The sequence below is a fragment of the Centruroides sculpturatus genome, unplaced genomic scaffold, assembly GCF_000671375.1.
Source record: "Centruroides sculpturatus isolate CEXI.00-Female unplaced genomic scaffold, Cexi_2.0 scaffold644, whole genome shotgun sequence".
NCBI lineage: Eukaryota > Metazoa > Arthropoda > Arachnida > Scorpiones > Buthidae > Centruroides > Centruroides sculpturatus.
Window position 1 is genome coordinate 108541 of NW_019385082.1, and position 17022 is coordinate 125562.

The window sequence follows — 17022 nt, forward strand, 5'->3', positions numbered from 1 at the left end:
AAAAAAAATACAGAAATATAGAATAAAAATGAATGTTTTGAAAGGAAAGGTATTAGGATTTCATGAATGGTACTAGGAAAATGGTGTTGGGTATCTTGGTACTGGGACAAGTAAAAAGGTACTAGATTAGTACAAAAGTACTAGGTAGAACAACACCTTGTACAGAAGTAGCCTAAAAGTAGCCAACTGCTTGAGCAGTTGGCTACTTTTGAGCTACTTTTTAAAAATTATTTGGCTACAAGGGCAAAAAACATCTGGCAACGCTGATTCATTCGCGTGTTTTGTTCTTCTCATATGATAAGATATCAAGAAGAATTAACGCGATCAATTCGAGAGAAGATGGAAGCAAAGTATGCAATTGCAGAGGAAAAGATGAAAAAAAATTTTAAGAAGAAAGGAACAGCAGTTTTAGAAGAAAAACCTCTTGAAGATGAAGATCAGTTAGATGGTTTGGCACTTGTGCAGATTAGGGGTATGGCTATTTGAGAGGTTTTCTTCCATAAAATTAACCAAATCTAGACTAATTTCACTCGAATATTTCCAAAACACGTATAATTTGTTGGAAATGCTAGATATAAAATATGCTATGAACAAAAAATTGTCGGAATACTTATCGAGTGTACCCGTTCAAAGACGCCATTGCTTAAGCTTGTTTTCGTTGTGGAGCGTCACATCGGACGGCGGACGCGTACGAAGCGTGTCACGTGACATTTGTCGTGGAAATGACATTGTTATTATTGACTGTATGAAGCAAGTTGTTTCTAATTAAAAAAAAAATCTATAGTATATTATGATCTATCACATGATGTCTCTAAAGTTCAGTGAATTCTTCGCAAAAAGAATAAGTTATCAAGAACATGTCGGAGATGAGTAGTCACGTGACCGAATAGCACCGACAAATGTCACGTGACACGCTTCGTACGCGTCCGCCGTCCGATGTGACGCTCCGCGACGAAAACAAGCTTAAGCAATGGCGTCTTTGAACGGGTACACTCGATAAGTATTCCGACAATTTTTTGTTCATAGCATATTTTATATCTATCATTTCCAACAAATTATACGTGTTTTGGAAATATTCGAGTGAAATTAGTTTAGATTTGGTTAATTTTATGGAAGAAAACGTCTCAAATAGCCATACCCCCTAATCTGCACAAGTGCCGATGGTTTTCCACAAGGTCTATATAAGAAGGTCAGGACACGCTCCCGTGATTCTACGCGGCAGCGGACATTTTGGGACTCATCGATAGACTACACTCTACGCATAGATCCTGCGTGAGTCGACTATTATTACTATATAAGTACTCAAACCTTTAAACAATGGGTTATTATGTGGCACCAAATTGTAAACGTAAATCTACAGACGTTCGATTGTTTAGATTTCCTGAAAATAANTTTGAGATGAAATTAAAATCTTGAAAACATTTTTATACAAGAATTCTGTGACTTATTTGTAAATCTGTTTTGATATGCATGTCAGCCAAACAACAACTGAAAACCATTTGGATCAAAAAAATAGGCAGCAATAATAATACTTTTATTTATTTGTTTTCTCATTCTGTGACAAAATTCTCACTTTAAATTGTAAAGAAAGGTAAATGTAATTTTCTAATAAGCAACTTCTAATCAGATTACTGTATTGTTTCAAGACTATATAGGCAAACTCAGTGGCAGATTATCCTATGAGCAAAAAGAGCAATTGCCTGGGACCCTCACTAACAAGGGGCCCCAAACTAATCATTTTTAAGAAAATATTCCCCCAAAGAAAAATGTCCAAAGTCAACACTGTATATTGGTGCCCCTTAATTTGCCTGGGTCCCATGAAGCTATAATGTGCTACTGAGCAAGCTACAAGATGCAGTTGTTCGAGATTTAGGGTTCCAACTAAATATATGTTCATTTATCATCCAATTTTTTCAAAAAATTCTTTCTAACATAGGACTGCATCTGAAATTTGAGGTAATGTTCTACTGAAATGTAGTTATTTGAAAAATGTGAAAGGGATTTACAGTCAGAATTTCTTAAATATGTAATCATTTAAATGGTGCAAATCACATTGTATTACTAAAATTGTAAATAATACAAAATCAGCTTGCTTGACATTAATTAAAAAAATGTAAATAAAAGAATTTTATACTGACATATTTTGTTTACATCATCACATATTTTAAATTTTTGAAGAAAATAATCCAGAAAGCTTAAGATACAAAATAAAATGTTTTTATATGAAAGTTTCATTATTATTATTTATATGTACAGTACACACACACACACACACACACTCACATGTACATCATAATTTCATGAATTTAATTTATATAAATATTGGTTTATTATTATTATTAAACTCTTATTAACTTGCTTTGTAGTGCATAATCAGATCTTGCAACTCAAATTTCATCCACTTCTAATTAAGATAGAAGGATGAAATTTTGAGGATACAATTAAGTCTGATGACAATGCATTTTAATGATGCTTAAAAACATCATTAAAATGCATGGGGCAATCCCATCCCATTATCCTCCTCATTCTGAGACCCACTAAACATAATCAAATGTAGAATTTAATTGTGTGCGCATGTGCATAATTGTAGATTACTACAATACATTTATGATGGAATGGTCCCACTTTCATTGCTACTCCCAAACTCAAAAAACAACCAACAAAAGCACTTTTAAAAAACGTATAATGTATTAAAAGTATTTTTTCGGTGTAAGACTCAATTAGGTTAAACTGCACCAGATGTCAGTAAAAAGATAAATAAATAAGTATTCAACAAATAAATCTAAATATTAGATGTAAAAATAAAGTGCACGGGTTAATGACAGACAATATACAAATACGTGCACTGTATGAGGTTTGTACATATAATCTATTTATTTGTGTAAATAATTGAATATAGTTTTTCATTTATTTAAAAAGAAAAACTGCATTTTTATTACACACAGTTAAATGATGTCAACAGCTTTCATATTTTATTTTAAATTAACTATATCATTTCTGTGACAAGTTTTTTCTATGAGGCTTTGTGAAGGATTTCCTACTTGCCACTTTCAAAAGTTGTAAAGATGTATCACACAATTTGTTGTGTAGATTGCAAGAAGTGTTGCATGCATTTAATTTCTGTATTTACATGTACAGGGTTACATGTGGGGCCCATATTGGAGGATTATATTAACTGTTAGAACTGATATTTATATATTATTATTTAGTAGTATTTTTTGTCAGTGACTATGTATTTAATTTAAATAAAATATCAAACTTCATGACATCATTTTGACTAACATTGTACATCTAAGAATGGAATATGACCTATCTAAAGCTTTATTACAAGTAAAAGAAATTCAATATTTCAAATATACAAAATATATATATATAATAATGATTATTTAACAAAAACTTTCTACTATAAAAAAATAATTTAAATCATATAAAAAAACTAACTTTTAATTATAAAGATATAAGAAATATTAAAGTTTAATGCCAATTAAAAAAACAGAATCTTTTTTATTATAATTTTGATATTATTTACACAATTTCTGCATTCAAATAATATGGAAATATTATTCTAATTATTCTGACATAACACCTTTATTAAGAACATTTTTATATTATATTTGACAGATGAATCATTGATTCTATTAATACAAGAAATCATATTTTCTTGACTTTAAAGTGTTTATTGATCTACTGAACTAGAAGGATTTTAAAATGCACAATAATTGAACATTTCCTGTTAATTTGCTTGTACAATATTATTATTAAAGTAGCCAGACTGGCTGGCTATAAAAATTAAATATAATGATTAATAAATTTGTTTCAGAAGTTCAAAGCAATTTCAATATCTACTTAGTAGTTCCATAAATTGGTAATTGAAAAGTAATACAAACGTATTTATATAAAAAAATAATTTTCCTATTAAAAAACAGAAATTGAAATTTAAGGAAGTAGAATGTATTATCTGCTTTTAAATTTAAAGTATTTAAGAGCATTTGTTTGGTTAAAGTTGAAATTTGTATGTATTTTGTTTTTTGAATTTTAAGCTTCTCATGAAAGGTTCAAGACCAGCTATGATATATTGACATTCATTATGTATTATGGCCAGTCTTGTTTGGAATTTTTCATTTTAAATAAGTTTTAACTTCATTATTTAAATGCTTTTTTGATATTTATAATTCTGACTTAAAAATTATTAATTATAAGAATAACCCAAAATTCAGCATAAAGTAAATAACTTAAACAAACTAATAAGAAACACTAAAGTAAACACAAAAGATTAATCACAACCAAAGTAATAATGTTGTTTTGCATTATATAACACCACAATGTTATAGTTATGTTTCTATATTGCCTACTTGTGATTGTTCTTGTTTTACTTCTGTGTTATGTAAATGTACAGGTAGTCCCCATATAACACGGGAGTTACGTTCTGAAAAATTGCCGCATTATGCGAATCCGTGTTATATGAAACAAAGAACTAGTGCAAAAAGGGGGGGTTAGGTTCCAAAAATTAAAAAACATGCTGTTAAATCCTTATTTAAATTGGATTTATTATTCATTTTTTTCATAGGTAAATTACTTATTTATTATTTAAGTAAATATTTTACCAGAGGATTATTCATTTTATATGATGATCTCAGCGTGAGCATCATCAACTGGTAACATTTTTGGGTGCATTCGTTAATAGCAGTCGCTCTGTAACGGGAGTGCGCTGCATTTTTTAGGCATTTAGGAACGATGGTGAAAGAAAGATGGTGGCTCCCGCACTATCGATAGTATCGTGATGGAGGAATGTATAATTCTAAAATGATCTTTTAGAGGCAAAAGAAGAGTCTCAATTGTAAAATTTAACCATTAAATGGATTATTGTAGAAAGAGCATTCAAAGTAGCCACAAAAACAATTAGAATGCTCGCACAGAGTTACGCAGAAGTATAAAAGAATGCACCCTTTATTACATTTCATGTTGTACAAGGATTTTACACAATTTCCGAACCGTGTTAGAGTGAACCTGTGCTATAAAAGCACCATGTTATACAGGGGATGTTCCCAATTCTCAAACCGTGTTAGAGTGAATCCGTGCTATAGAAGTGCTGTGTTATATGGGGGTTACCTGTACTTAATAAGGAAGAAAATGTATGGTCTTTTGCTGCTAGATTTATTTGTTTGATGAGTAAATACAAGCAAGTACTTTCGAATTATGAAATGTCAAAAGTACTTGCATGTATTTAACTCATCAAACAAATAAATCTAATGCCAAAAGATGTTACAGTTTCTTCCTTATGATATATTTGGCATTGTAAGTGAGCTTATAATGTTTTATAAATGTTCTTATAACTCTATTATTTCAGTGTCTCTTGCTGGTGTTAATTAGGGTAAGTCCAGATTTTGAAGTGTCTCTAGTTGGCATCTTTTTACTATAATTTCATTTTATTAGTAGATACATTCAGTAAATTAGTATTAATGTATGTGAAAATGATTGACAATTGATTTGATATTTGTAAGCATTAGAAAAAAACAATACCAATTGTGATTTATGAGTGACAATTTATCAATTTTTTTATGCACATATTTAACAATATTTTTTTCTAGTGTTATGTGTAAATACATTTAAATTGAGCCCAGATTAAAAACAAATGAAAGATATTGATGTCAAGTAAGCTGAATATATTTACAAATTCACAAAATAAGAAAAATCAATATTTAGTCAGCAAATATTTCAAATTCACGTGTTGTACAGAAAATTCTGAAAAATTACTCTGTTATATTCTATTTTATAAAAAGTTTTTAATTTAAAAGAAGTGACAATCTGTTGAAATCTAGCTTTTGAATGCTTAACAAAATTTAAATGTGTGTTGCATGTGTCTTCCTTTTTCCCTTGCATGTCCCACCTCCACATGGGACTCTACTTACTTCATTCGCCATCGCAACATATTATTGCACCCATGTTCCTTCTACCATGATATCGAAGTCGTCTCGTCGTTTTATCTTACAGTGAAGTATTTACGAGAAGTGACTCCATATTTTCGGAAAGCGTCAGTATTGTCAGAAGTTGGCTGGGATTTCCAGCAAGGTGGATTTTTATCCAGGGAATCGGCTCAGGGTCGGCACAAGATTCCCCGGTCAGACACACGTTACGTACCCCTACTTTTGTGTCATCTGGCAAGAAACTTTACGACTCCAGATGCAGAAAACAGAACCTTTGAAATTCATTCTCCGGATCGTCGTCATGCGTGTGCGCTTCGATGTACTGACAGTGTGCAGTGTTCAGCTTGGTTCAATGCTGTGCATTCTGCAATTAGCAGTCTTATGGCACCTGCTGTGGTGGAGGCTAGCAATTTACTAATTGATGTGTTAGATAATGCAGAATTGAAACATATGGGATGGTTAGCAGAAAAGGTAAATGTTAACTAGATTTATTTCATTGTCAAACAAATGTAAAATTATTAAAAAGTGATAAATATATACAAATCTTTAATGAGAGAATATATAAGTTAAACATCTCATCTAAATTATTTATAATTTTATATAGATACAAATTATTATTATTATTATTATTTTTTTAAATTTAAGTAAAATCAATGCAACATATCTAAAGTAGATTCAGACACATTTCTATAAATTAAAATACTTTGGTTTATTAATTTAAAAATATATATTTGTTTGTAAATTAAATTATAAAAGCCTAAAAGGATGATGATAGAAACAGCAATCATCAAAGATTCAAACTCTTAAATTTGGAAACGCATCCTTTGTTTTTTATTGTTAGAAATTTGATCATTTAATTTATTGCTGATTAATAGGCTTTATGTGTATTTTGAATAATTTGGGTTAATATGACCTTAAAACATAAAAATACTGTTTTCCTAGAGTCAAAACAGTTAAAAATTTAAAACATAAGTCCACTAATTTGAATTTCTTAGGCCCATCTTTAGAGGACCTAAGAAGTTTGAAAGTACTAGTCATGGGCATTCACAGAGAGTCAAATGGGACACCTGCTTCCCTGGAATCAAGTAAAAAATTCCACAAATTATAATTGTAAATGTCATTGATTGTAACCTTACACCCTTGACCATGGGTTGCTTTGATGAAATGTTGTATTTTATAACCTAATTCTGGAGAAAAAAAAAAAACAGAAAAATTAAATAATTAAATAGAAATTTATTGGTATAATTATTTGTCTCCAAGCTTTGTCTTATGGAAAATTTTTTTGTGCCCATGGTATTAGTGAACTTTTTATATTTAAAATTTTTACCATTTACCATTAAAGCAATATTTTTATATTTACTTGAATTCTTGGCATGTTAATGAGTAATCTTATTTCTAAATTCAAAGTTTTAGTCTTACATATTTGTAATTTATTTTAGATCAGTTGCAGTTTTTATCTTAAATTGTTGATTTTAAAGATATGAATATGAATTGCTTAATTTTTATATCACTATACAAACTTATTCAGTGTGAAGTTCTTAAGCAAACCATGAATATCATCAGATTTTTTTGGAATTTAAATAATCCAGAAAAATTTATAAATTAAAATATTATTTAAAAATTTGGACTAGAGATAGGTAATGTCATCTTCTCATGTATGTTGTAATGATAGACTATAAAAGTTAATTTTTAATTTAAATTTAATAATGAAATTTTTATGGAAAAATTTGATATTAATAGGAATTAAACTTGTAACTGTTGCAAAATAGGCAGATATGTTACCAAGTTACAGTATCAAAGCATTGAAATAACTTTTGCCTTTAAATAACATATAATTGTTATATCTTCTGTCTACTGTCACTGCCTTCTGGGGATATTTCTGGTCACAGACACACTATAACAGTGATAAGCAATCTTTTCTATATGTGGGCCACTAATTTTTTTTTTTTTTTTTGTAGAGTTGCAGCTTTAAATCAGTCAAGTATCAACATACTTCATAACTGCCAGTACACTCGATACTAAAATAATATATACTAGTGATAAGCAAGCTAATATTATTATATCTAGCTTGCTTGTTTACTACTAGTATTATTCTCATCTTTTTGTTGGTCAAGTTTAATTTGAATGTTCTTCACAAATATCAGCTTAATTAGGGTTGCATAATGGCATGAAGCAAAAAATCTATATATATAAAAATGAATGTATGTGTGTGTGTGTCTGTCCTTCATGCATTACCACACTGTTTATCCAATTGCTGTGAAACTTTGGGAAGTTGTTTAATATACTCCGGGGAAGGTTTGTGGCATAGTACGATTGCCATAAAACTTCGGAAAGTTTTTTAATACATTCCCGCGAAGTACATTTATCCTACGATAGATGGCGCGCGTTTACACGAGCATTCGAGCACAGTGTGTTCGNTTCTTTATTATACTTTAAATTTTTTTTATGTTATTGCATCACTTTACGAAGTGCTTATATACGTAATTGCATCAGTTTTATGCAAGTTTAGTTTAATTAATGTTGTATAAAACTGACTGCTCGTGCAAGTTTGCTTAAAACATGCTACTCGAAAAACCCCAAAATGGCAGCTCAAGAAGTAGGTCACGCGTGTCCTGACCTTCTTGTTGTAGACCTTGGTTTTCCAGAATTAACATCTGAAATGGATGTGGAAGTTGATGATGCTTTAAGGCCAAATCCTCCAGATGAAGTCTTAGCCGAAGGTTTTCGTCTGTCTGTTGCACGCAGAGATATGGAGACACTTGCGGGACTTAATTGGCTTAATGATGAAATAATTAATTTCTACATGAATTTGCTTATGGAAAGAAGCAAATTAGAATATTTTCCAACTGTATATGCCTTTAATACATTTTTCTATACCAAATTGGTCACAGTGCATTGAAAAGATGGACAAGAAAAGTTGACATTTTTGAATATGACATGCTGCTTATTCCCGTTCATATGGGAATGCACTGGTGTTTAGCTGTCATTGACTTCCAACATAAAAAAATTCAGTATTATGATTCTATGGGAGGGCAAAATGACGAGTGTTTAAATGCACTAAGAACATATTTACAAGATAAGAGAATGGATAAAAAGAAAGAAGAATTCGATATGAGTGGATGGGCACTAGAAACAGTAAAAAATATACCTCATCAAATGAATGGAAGCGATTGTGGAATGTTTGCATTGAAATATGCGGAGTATATAACGAGAGATGCAAAAATTAATTTCACACAGGGTCATATGCCTTATTTTCGCTGGCGAATGGTTTACAAAATTTTGAAGAAACAGTTATTGTGATGAACTTCAAATCCGAGAATTCATTTACATTGTAAAACCATAATTTAAATTAAATGCCATTCATACAAGAAATGTCATAAAATTTGCATTGAGAATGCACACTAAGAAGGGATTTTTCAAAATTCACTCGCGGGGGAAAGGGGGAGGATTAAGTCTTAACCGGAAGAACAGCTTCTACTGTACTATTTTAGATGCGATTTTTTGTTTTCAACTATGTTCAGTCTTCATTGAGTACTTAGGTGTATTAAATTAATAACATTTCAGACATTGTTATAAATATTTTCATATATTTCGATTTTAAAAATGTTCGAACTGTTTTAAATTTGAATTTGTTATATTGGTTCGATTATAGAACGGTTGTAAACATTTCAGAAAATTGATCAAATTGAAAATAGTTCGTTTGATTCTCGGCAATTCTCTTCAGCGGTAGGTGTTATATAACAATTACTATGGTTATTGAAATATTGAATGTAAATAGGGTTTGCTTGCAAAACCTCCGCGGACGAAGTCGCGGGTAACAGCTAGTAGGAAATAAAATTGTTACCAAAGTCCTGGCAGCCGCATGTTAGAATGTCACAAACCATAGATTGCTCGTAACTTCTCTGTATCACTCATTTGGCCATAACATTCACTTCATCTTATAACAGTTACAAGTTTAAATCCTATTCTAAGTTATTGTTTTCTTCTAATGTATAATAGCCACACTTCTAACAGCCAAATTACTTTTGGACTAGAATTAAGCTGATTATTGATTAAACCAAATTCTATAGTTTAACTAAATTTAAGCAGTTAAATCAGCCATCTTGTGCTGAGCATAATTATAAATTAATTTGGATTATAATTAAATAATTCAGGAAATTCAGAAAGAGAAGATAAGAACAGAAGTGGGACTTCAGATGTCTTACTGTTTATGGAACCTGTGTTAATTTAATTAAAATTAATTGTAATTATTAAAGAATTTGAGATGATGCCTACATCTAATGCAAATTTTTATAATTTTAATGTGAAATAATTTAATCAAAAATTGATTATATGTTTTCATTACTAGCTTGAAAATCCTAAGTATAATTTAGATTTGGAGATAGCAATTTATGTAGATAGAAAGATTTATTGATCAAGTAAAAGTTTAATAAGAGAAGCTGATAGTTCTTCCTTTAACTATTGTATTAGATCTTAGATTAAATTTTATTCATATTTTAATCATTTATTTTTGAAAATAATCATCATTTTTAGGCAAATGATGAAGGAGGAAGTGTTCAATGGAGACCTGTATTTGTAGCAATAACAGATCGAGATTTATTATTCTATGATTTAGTTCCGTGGACAAAGGAAGCCTGGGCAGTTCCTGTACACAGTTTCCCATTAGTACAAACAAGGTTTGAAAATTTTCTGAATAAATTTTTTATAAAATTTTTTATGATATTTATATGTGAAATTTCTTTCAGATTAGTACATTCTAGTAGTATTGGACGCCAACAGGGTGTTGTCGTTCCAGGAATTACAGACATCACAACTTTTACCGTCCGGCTAGGAACAAGGCAGGGTATCGAATCTCGAGTGATGAGGGTAGAGACTCATAGAGATTTGGCTACATGGGCACGGCATCTTGTACAGAGTGCACATGCAGCAGCCATTTCTATGAAAGAAGCTAGGTTTTGTAAGTAAATTCAGTCTGTTTAGTTGATTAGAATGATGATAAAATGTATTTTTAGTGATTTTTCTTATGATTAAATTAATCTGCTGAAAAGCAGTCTACACACAGAAAGATGTTGCATCAGGCTATATCTTGCTTCTGAAACATGTTACTTAAGTACAAGGGCACAAGAATATATATAATCCAAGTAGACTATTTGATGCACTTGACCCCCTTCTCATTGCACCAAATCCTATCTTGGCTCCCACAAAAGACAGCAGCACAATTTATGATGCATCTCAAGATCAGTACAAAATGTTTTTTGTCTGGTTGAAATACTCAAAGGGGGGGAACTATGTAAAGCTTCTCTGTGTGGCCTTCCACACTCAATGCCACACAGTTTTACAACTTATTCTATTTTGATGGCATCTAGTATAACTACTTTCCCTTTAAATATTTTAAGTGGACGAGAAACATTTTGTATTTATCTTCAGAAGATCTGCAACTTTGTAATTTAAATTGTGCTGCTGTCTTTCATAGGAGTTGAGATAGGATTTGGGCCCATGAAGAGGGTGTCAGGGTTCATGGCAACTTATTTTCAAATAATCTACTCAATATCGACTAACTATACTTTCAGTCATTTGTATTTAACTAATACATAGTAGAAGCAAGATATAGCCTGGTACAATGTTTTTTTGTCTACACCCTGTATATCAAATAGTTACAGATTTAAGTAATTTGATATTGCTACATCCACTGAACAAATAACAGATAATTAATAATGTCTAGTAATAACCTGATATCTTGAGACTTTCTTTCCTAAGGGAGATTTTATTCAGAAAAGAATCACAAAAAATTAGTTATCTGCAGTTAATTATAATTTATGATTAAATTTCTTTTGGATTTAACAGTTTTGCTTTGCCTACATTTTTCTACTCTAGGTTTCTTGCTATTTTAAGTGAAAATTCATATTTGTTTCAGCTGCTGTTCCACATTTAAACATCTTCATTTCTTTTCTGTCATCAATTTGAATACTTTATTGATTCTTCAAATAATACACAAAAATATTAAAACAGTAAGTTTGTTGTAGAAGTCAAATTTAATAAATACATTTATTTCATGCATATCAACACTGTTTTCCTCAATAGAATAACTACATTTTGACAGAGAAATGCTCTTTTTTTTTTAAGAATAAGAAATACATATAATAACTTCTGTTCATATGGTGAAAATATATCTTCAGACATAAAATAACTTATAAATTGTTTTGTTTGTAAGCTAAAAACAAATAGATTTAGTAAAAATAAGACAATATGTTTCTAATGCATTAGAGCCTAAATTATCTTCAGGAATAAATGAATAGAACAAATACAATTGTTGTGACAATGTAACAGCATGTTGTTGAAATTAGAAGCTTAAATTAATTAATTAACCAAATTTGCTAATTGAAAGAAATTTGGTTATTGGTTAATTTGATTAATTAATTAATTTAAATTTAAGTTTTTCTTTCAGTTTCTGAAACAACACATTGTTACATTGCCACAGCACTATTTACTCTGTTCATTTATTCCTAAAGATGAATATAGACTTGAAAGCACTGAAATAATACAATTTTGTATATTTTTTTTTTTTTACTTAAATCTTTTTACTTCTGGCACCAAATAAAGCATTTTATAAGTTGAAAAGAAAGCTTCTCTGTCTCAATATGTTTGTTCTCTGTTAACAGATCTGAAGATAATTATAATGGATGTTGATAATGTGTTTTACAAAATTTTTGTTTTTTGTAGCAAGATATAATTTTAATATCTTCATAATAAGTTTCATAATAATCAACTAGACACTGAAATTTTAGAGATAATACATATAAGTGAAAAATTTAGTAATCATTTCAGATTCTTCTCTTTCTAAAGTTTTCATAGAGAATAATTTTGTAGGAGTTATTAAAAATGTTCAGGATTAATTATTCTCTATCTCTCTACTATTTATATGGAGGTTTCAGCCTATTGGCATTCTTCTCCAATCCAGGAACCAGTATTGGTTACATGAAATGACCTATTTGGCAGAGGAACATCTCCAGAGCTGTGGTGTGTTTGCCAAGAGACAAGTTTGCAGTTGGCCAATATAGAGTAGACAAACTAGACATCAAAGTTCAATTTATTGAAGTATAGAGCACAGCTTTATGGGTCTGTTGGTAATGTGAACAGACAAGCCAATAGTGTGCTGTTGTGTCTTCTTTCCACAATGTGGCAGGCAGGCAAGGAGGATTAATTAATGATTCAAGTTACTTATTATCAAAATTTTTTATTGAATTTTTCATTGGCATTTATACAATTTTTTGTTGTGTCAATAACTTGGCACATTTCCGTTTATTAAGTGCATCACATTTCTAAAATTTTATGGCAAAACTTCAGCATATTTAAATAATAGAATGTTTGATTTGTACTATAAATTTTTTAATTAAGAAAAGATTATCTAGCTCATTCTAGCACTTGCCAAATTAATGTAATTCTAATCAATTTTCAGTTTAAAAAAAAGTTAATATTTTATTACAATAATGTAAATTTATATGCATTATTCATAATTTAATTTAATTGCTACATTTTAACAATGTAACGCTAAGAAAACAGTTATGTTGTTACAGTTCTTTCTGCTCTCGTTTTAATTAAAGGAGAGCTAGAAGAATAGTAAAAAAGAAAGATAAGTTAACTGATTAATTAGAATTCTTTTGCCAAACATAAAACTAAATTGCTGCATTGTTTTCAAGGTTTATTAATGCTAATTATATTAATTTAATTGTGAGTTTGAATTTCTCTCTAGATCAGTTCTTTCCTCCAAAATCTGTTATTTAAGTAATTTGGAAATGATTTCATTTATTTATTAAATTAAATAAGTCTTAATATATTCTGGAAGTACTCTACAATTTAGTCTTATATTCAGCTATTGATTCAATTTAGACACTGATTGTGTTGTATATTAGATTGCTTTTCTTTTTATTATTTGTCTAATTTTGGATAGTGAATTTAGTTTTCTAAAAGTTATGTTTTATATATGCTTAAAGATCTCATTACAAGATTTATATTAAAATCCTTACACATTTATTTCTAATCTTCTTTGCTATCTGTTTCTATGTAAGATAAGATCTATCTATCCATAAAAAAATTTTCTCGTAATGGAGGAAATATGAAACAATACTATTATACTGTGCTATGATTTATACTACAAATTCAAGTAGTCTGAGTTACATAATAAATTAACATGTCAATAATATAGCACTTTAATTAACATCAGGGATATCTAACCTTCAGGCGTGGACCGTACTTAGGGCCAAACTTGCAAGCCTGCTTGATGCACTTTGGTGGTGTGATATCAAGCAGGCTTGCAAGTTTGGCCCTAAGCACATTCCATGCCCGAAGGTTAGACATCCCTGATGTTGAACAAGTGCTAGAAGGAATTAATGAGCACTTTAATTAATTTAGAATTGAAATTTTGTATAACAAATTAATTTTTATCATGGGATAATCTGTTTAAAACTATCATATCGGTTTATTTTGTAGCATGTATTTATCAAGGTCAAGACTGTGTTCTGACTTTACATTATGAGAATGGCTTTATCCTCTTGGATTCTCGTCGACTCACTGTCATGTGGCAATTGCCATATGAGAAACTCCGAATGACAGCCGATGATGGCATGAGACTTGTTTGGTTAGATTTTGGAGGAGAAGATGGTGAAAAGGTACTATTTCGAAACTTACGACACATTGTATAATTAAAAATTATATTTATTACAATATTTGTAGTCTTTTCTTTTGTTTTTTTTTTTTTAGGAACTTGATATGCTCCAATGTCCAAAACCTTTTGTCTTCACACTTCACACTTTTCTGTCTGCCAAAGTAACAAGACTGGGACTGTTGGCATGACAATTACAACAGGCTGAGGAAGCCAATCGAGGAGGAGGTATGACATGGCCTCTCTTGCAAAATAATCCTCCCAATTTCTCAGCCTTTGGCTGGCCCACTCATGGTTAAAATTTGCCAGCAACCCAATTTTTCCACTTTCATTTGTTACTTATTCCTATGAACTGAGAGGTTTACTAAGTGCTGTTATAAAAAAAAATAATAATAATAAGAAAAAGTTGCCGATAGAACTTGATGGTATTATCATAAGATGTATCCCCGTGATAATGGGATTTGTGCTGCGAATGCTCCTCTTAAATATAGACAAATACATTGATGTCTTTGGCCAGTAACCTGCATTTTCCCATAGTTCATTGCACATCAATCGGTCATTAGTCATCTCAGTTTTTTAAAAGAAGAAAATGTTAATCAAACTCATTACTCGGAATTTAAATAGTGTAATAATGTTTACCTGTAAATTTTTATCTGTTTTTATTTAAAATTTTTATTAATTTGTACTAATTTGTGTTGTTTCTAGTCTATTCCCAGATATTTTTTTGCAGGTTAGGCTAATGAACGTTTGCAAAATAAATAAATAAATAAAGTGTATAAGGATAAATAATTATTAATTTATAATAATTCAAAATTTATTACAATGAGAATATTTGTATATGTTTAAAAATATATGAAAGAAAATTAATCAGATCAGTTTAGTACCTTAAATTCCCTAATATTCTTTGATGTGGTTTCAGACGTTTCAAATTTATATCTAAAAAAATTGGGCTGATTTAGAAACAAAGTCCTAGACCTAAACCACAATTTAGACCTGCTTCTATTCATGTCTAGGCTATGGCTTTTGACACAATCAATAATAGTTGACAATGGCCAAGTAAACAGTACTTGTCAAAGGGTAAAGAGAAAGGGTAGTCTAACTCATTGTTTGGGTAAGACTTTGCTTCCATCATCAGCTCAAGTTGGTAAAATTTAGATGAAAAACTTCATAACTGTTTAACCAAGTACACAAATTAGTACAAAATGTTTTTTGATAAATTTATTGGATGTATTTTCCAAAGTATTATTCAGTACAGCATTTAAATTTATCTAGTTAACTTTCTAACTTTCTAATCGGATCCAATTGAGTCTGTTTTTCCAAACTTCTAATGCATGAAATTATTGATTAAATAATGACAGAAGTGTGAAAAATAGTTTGTTGGATAATATTTCTGTCCATACATTCAGTATTTGAATTGTTAAATATGTGTGTTGTTATTTAGGTTGCCATTTAAAACATTTTATAAAAATGTTGCATTATAGCAAAGGTCTCAAACTTTTAACAGGTTGTGGACCACAAACAGTTGCAGAGCAAGATGCATGCCATTAATAACAATCTACCAATTCCAAATTGCTTTTTAAGGTCTTTATTTTACTACACCTAAATTCAAACTTTCCAGCAAAGTAAAAGTCCAAAATTTTAAAGATCGAATGTTTTCGGCTGATAAATGCGACTCTACAGTTCCAGTTTATGGTGAGGTTGTATTTGTTTTATTTTACTAAATGATCAATCTTGTACTCACTTAACCTCTATTGTCTGGTACTGCTTAACCATTTTTATAGCATAAAACAAACATTTTCGGCCTCAGTTGAGGTCTGCTTCAGATTAAAAGAACAATCGGATTCCACTCTTAGAATAAACGTTTAGTTTTTAAACTATATTTGAACTTATGCACATGTTATGTATCATCATCATTTTCTTGTTCTTGGCGCATAAGTTCAAATATACTTTAAAAACTAGACGTTCATTCTAAGAGTGGAATCCGATTATTCTTTTAACCTGAAGCAAACCTCGACTGAGGCTGAAAATGTTTGTTTTATGAATGGTTAAGCAGTACCGGACAATAAAAGTTAAATGAGTATGAGATTGTTTAAAATATCGATATTCAGAATAGAAGATATGTGACTAGGTGATCAAATGAGAAGTTTACTTGCAAGGAACAGATGTGGCAATACTGGACTTATTATTTTGCTATACTTCTTATTGTTCTAACATGTATCAATTTTGAGCATTTAATTACAGTAGATCGGAGGGATAATATTTGGAAGTGTGTGATACAATAGTCAGGCATCACCAAGTCTATTCTTTTCAAGTAAATTTTCATTTAATTGCTCTAGTTTTCTACTTATTGTTATTCTTGTAAAAAGCTTTAACTTCTGTTGTAAAAAAGAGCTGGCGGAAATTACAATTTAATAAATTAAAAATTACATTACAGATACT

At 30.1% G+C, this 17022-nt stretch overlaps 1 protein-coding gene and 1 pseudogene across 1 annotated transcript in view; both read left to right on the plus strand.

The window, feature by feature from the left end:
• LOC111634386 (beta-1-syntrophin-like) overlaps positions 1-16403 on the plus strand; it is a 43612-nt gene extending 27209 nt beyond the window's left edge. Inside the window, exons 3-6 of the mRNA XM_023379146.1 lie at positions 10458-10600; positions 10670-10881; positions 14412-14590; positions 14682-16403. Of these exons, the coding sequence (XP_023234914.1) occupies positions 10458-10600; positions 10670-10881; positions 14412-14590; positions 14682-14774 (627 nt within the window). The 3' untranslated portion in view covers positions 14775-16403. The remainder of the gene's footprint in view (positions 1-10457; positions 10601-10669; positions 10882-14411; positions 14591-14681) is intronic.
• Positions 11-9351, plus strand: LOC111634384 (annotated as a pseudogene).
• Positions 16404-17022: the final 619 nt, after the last annotated feature.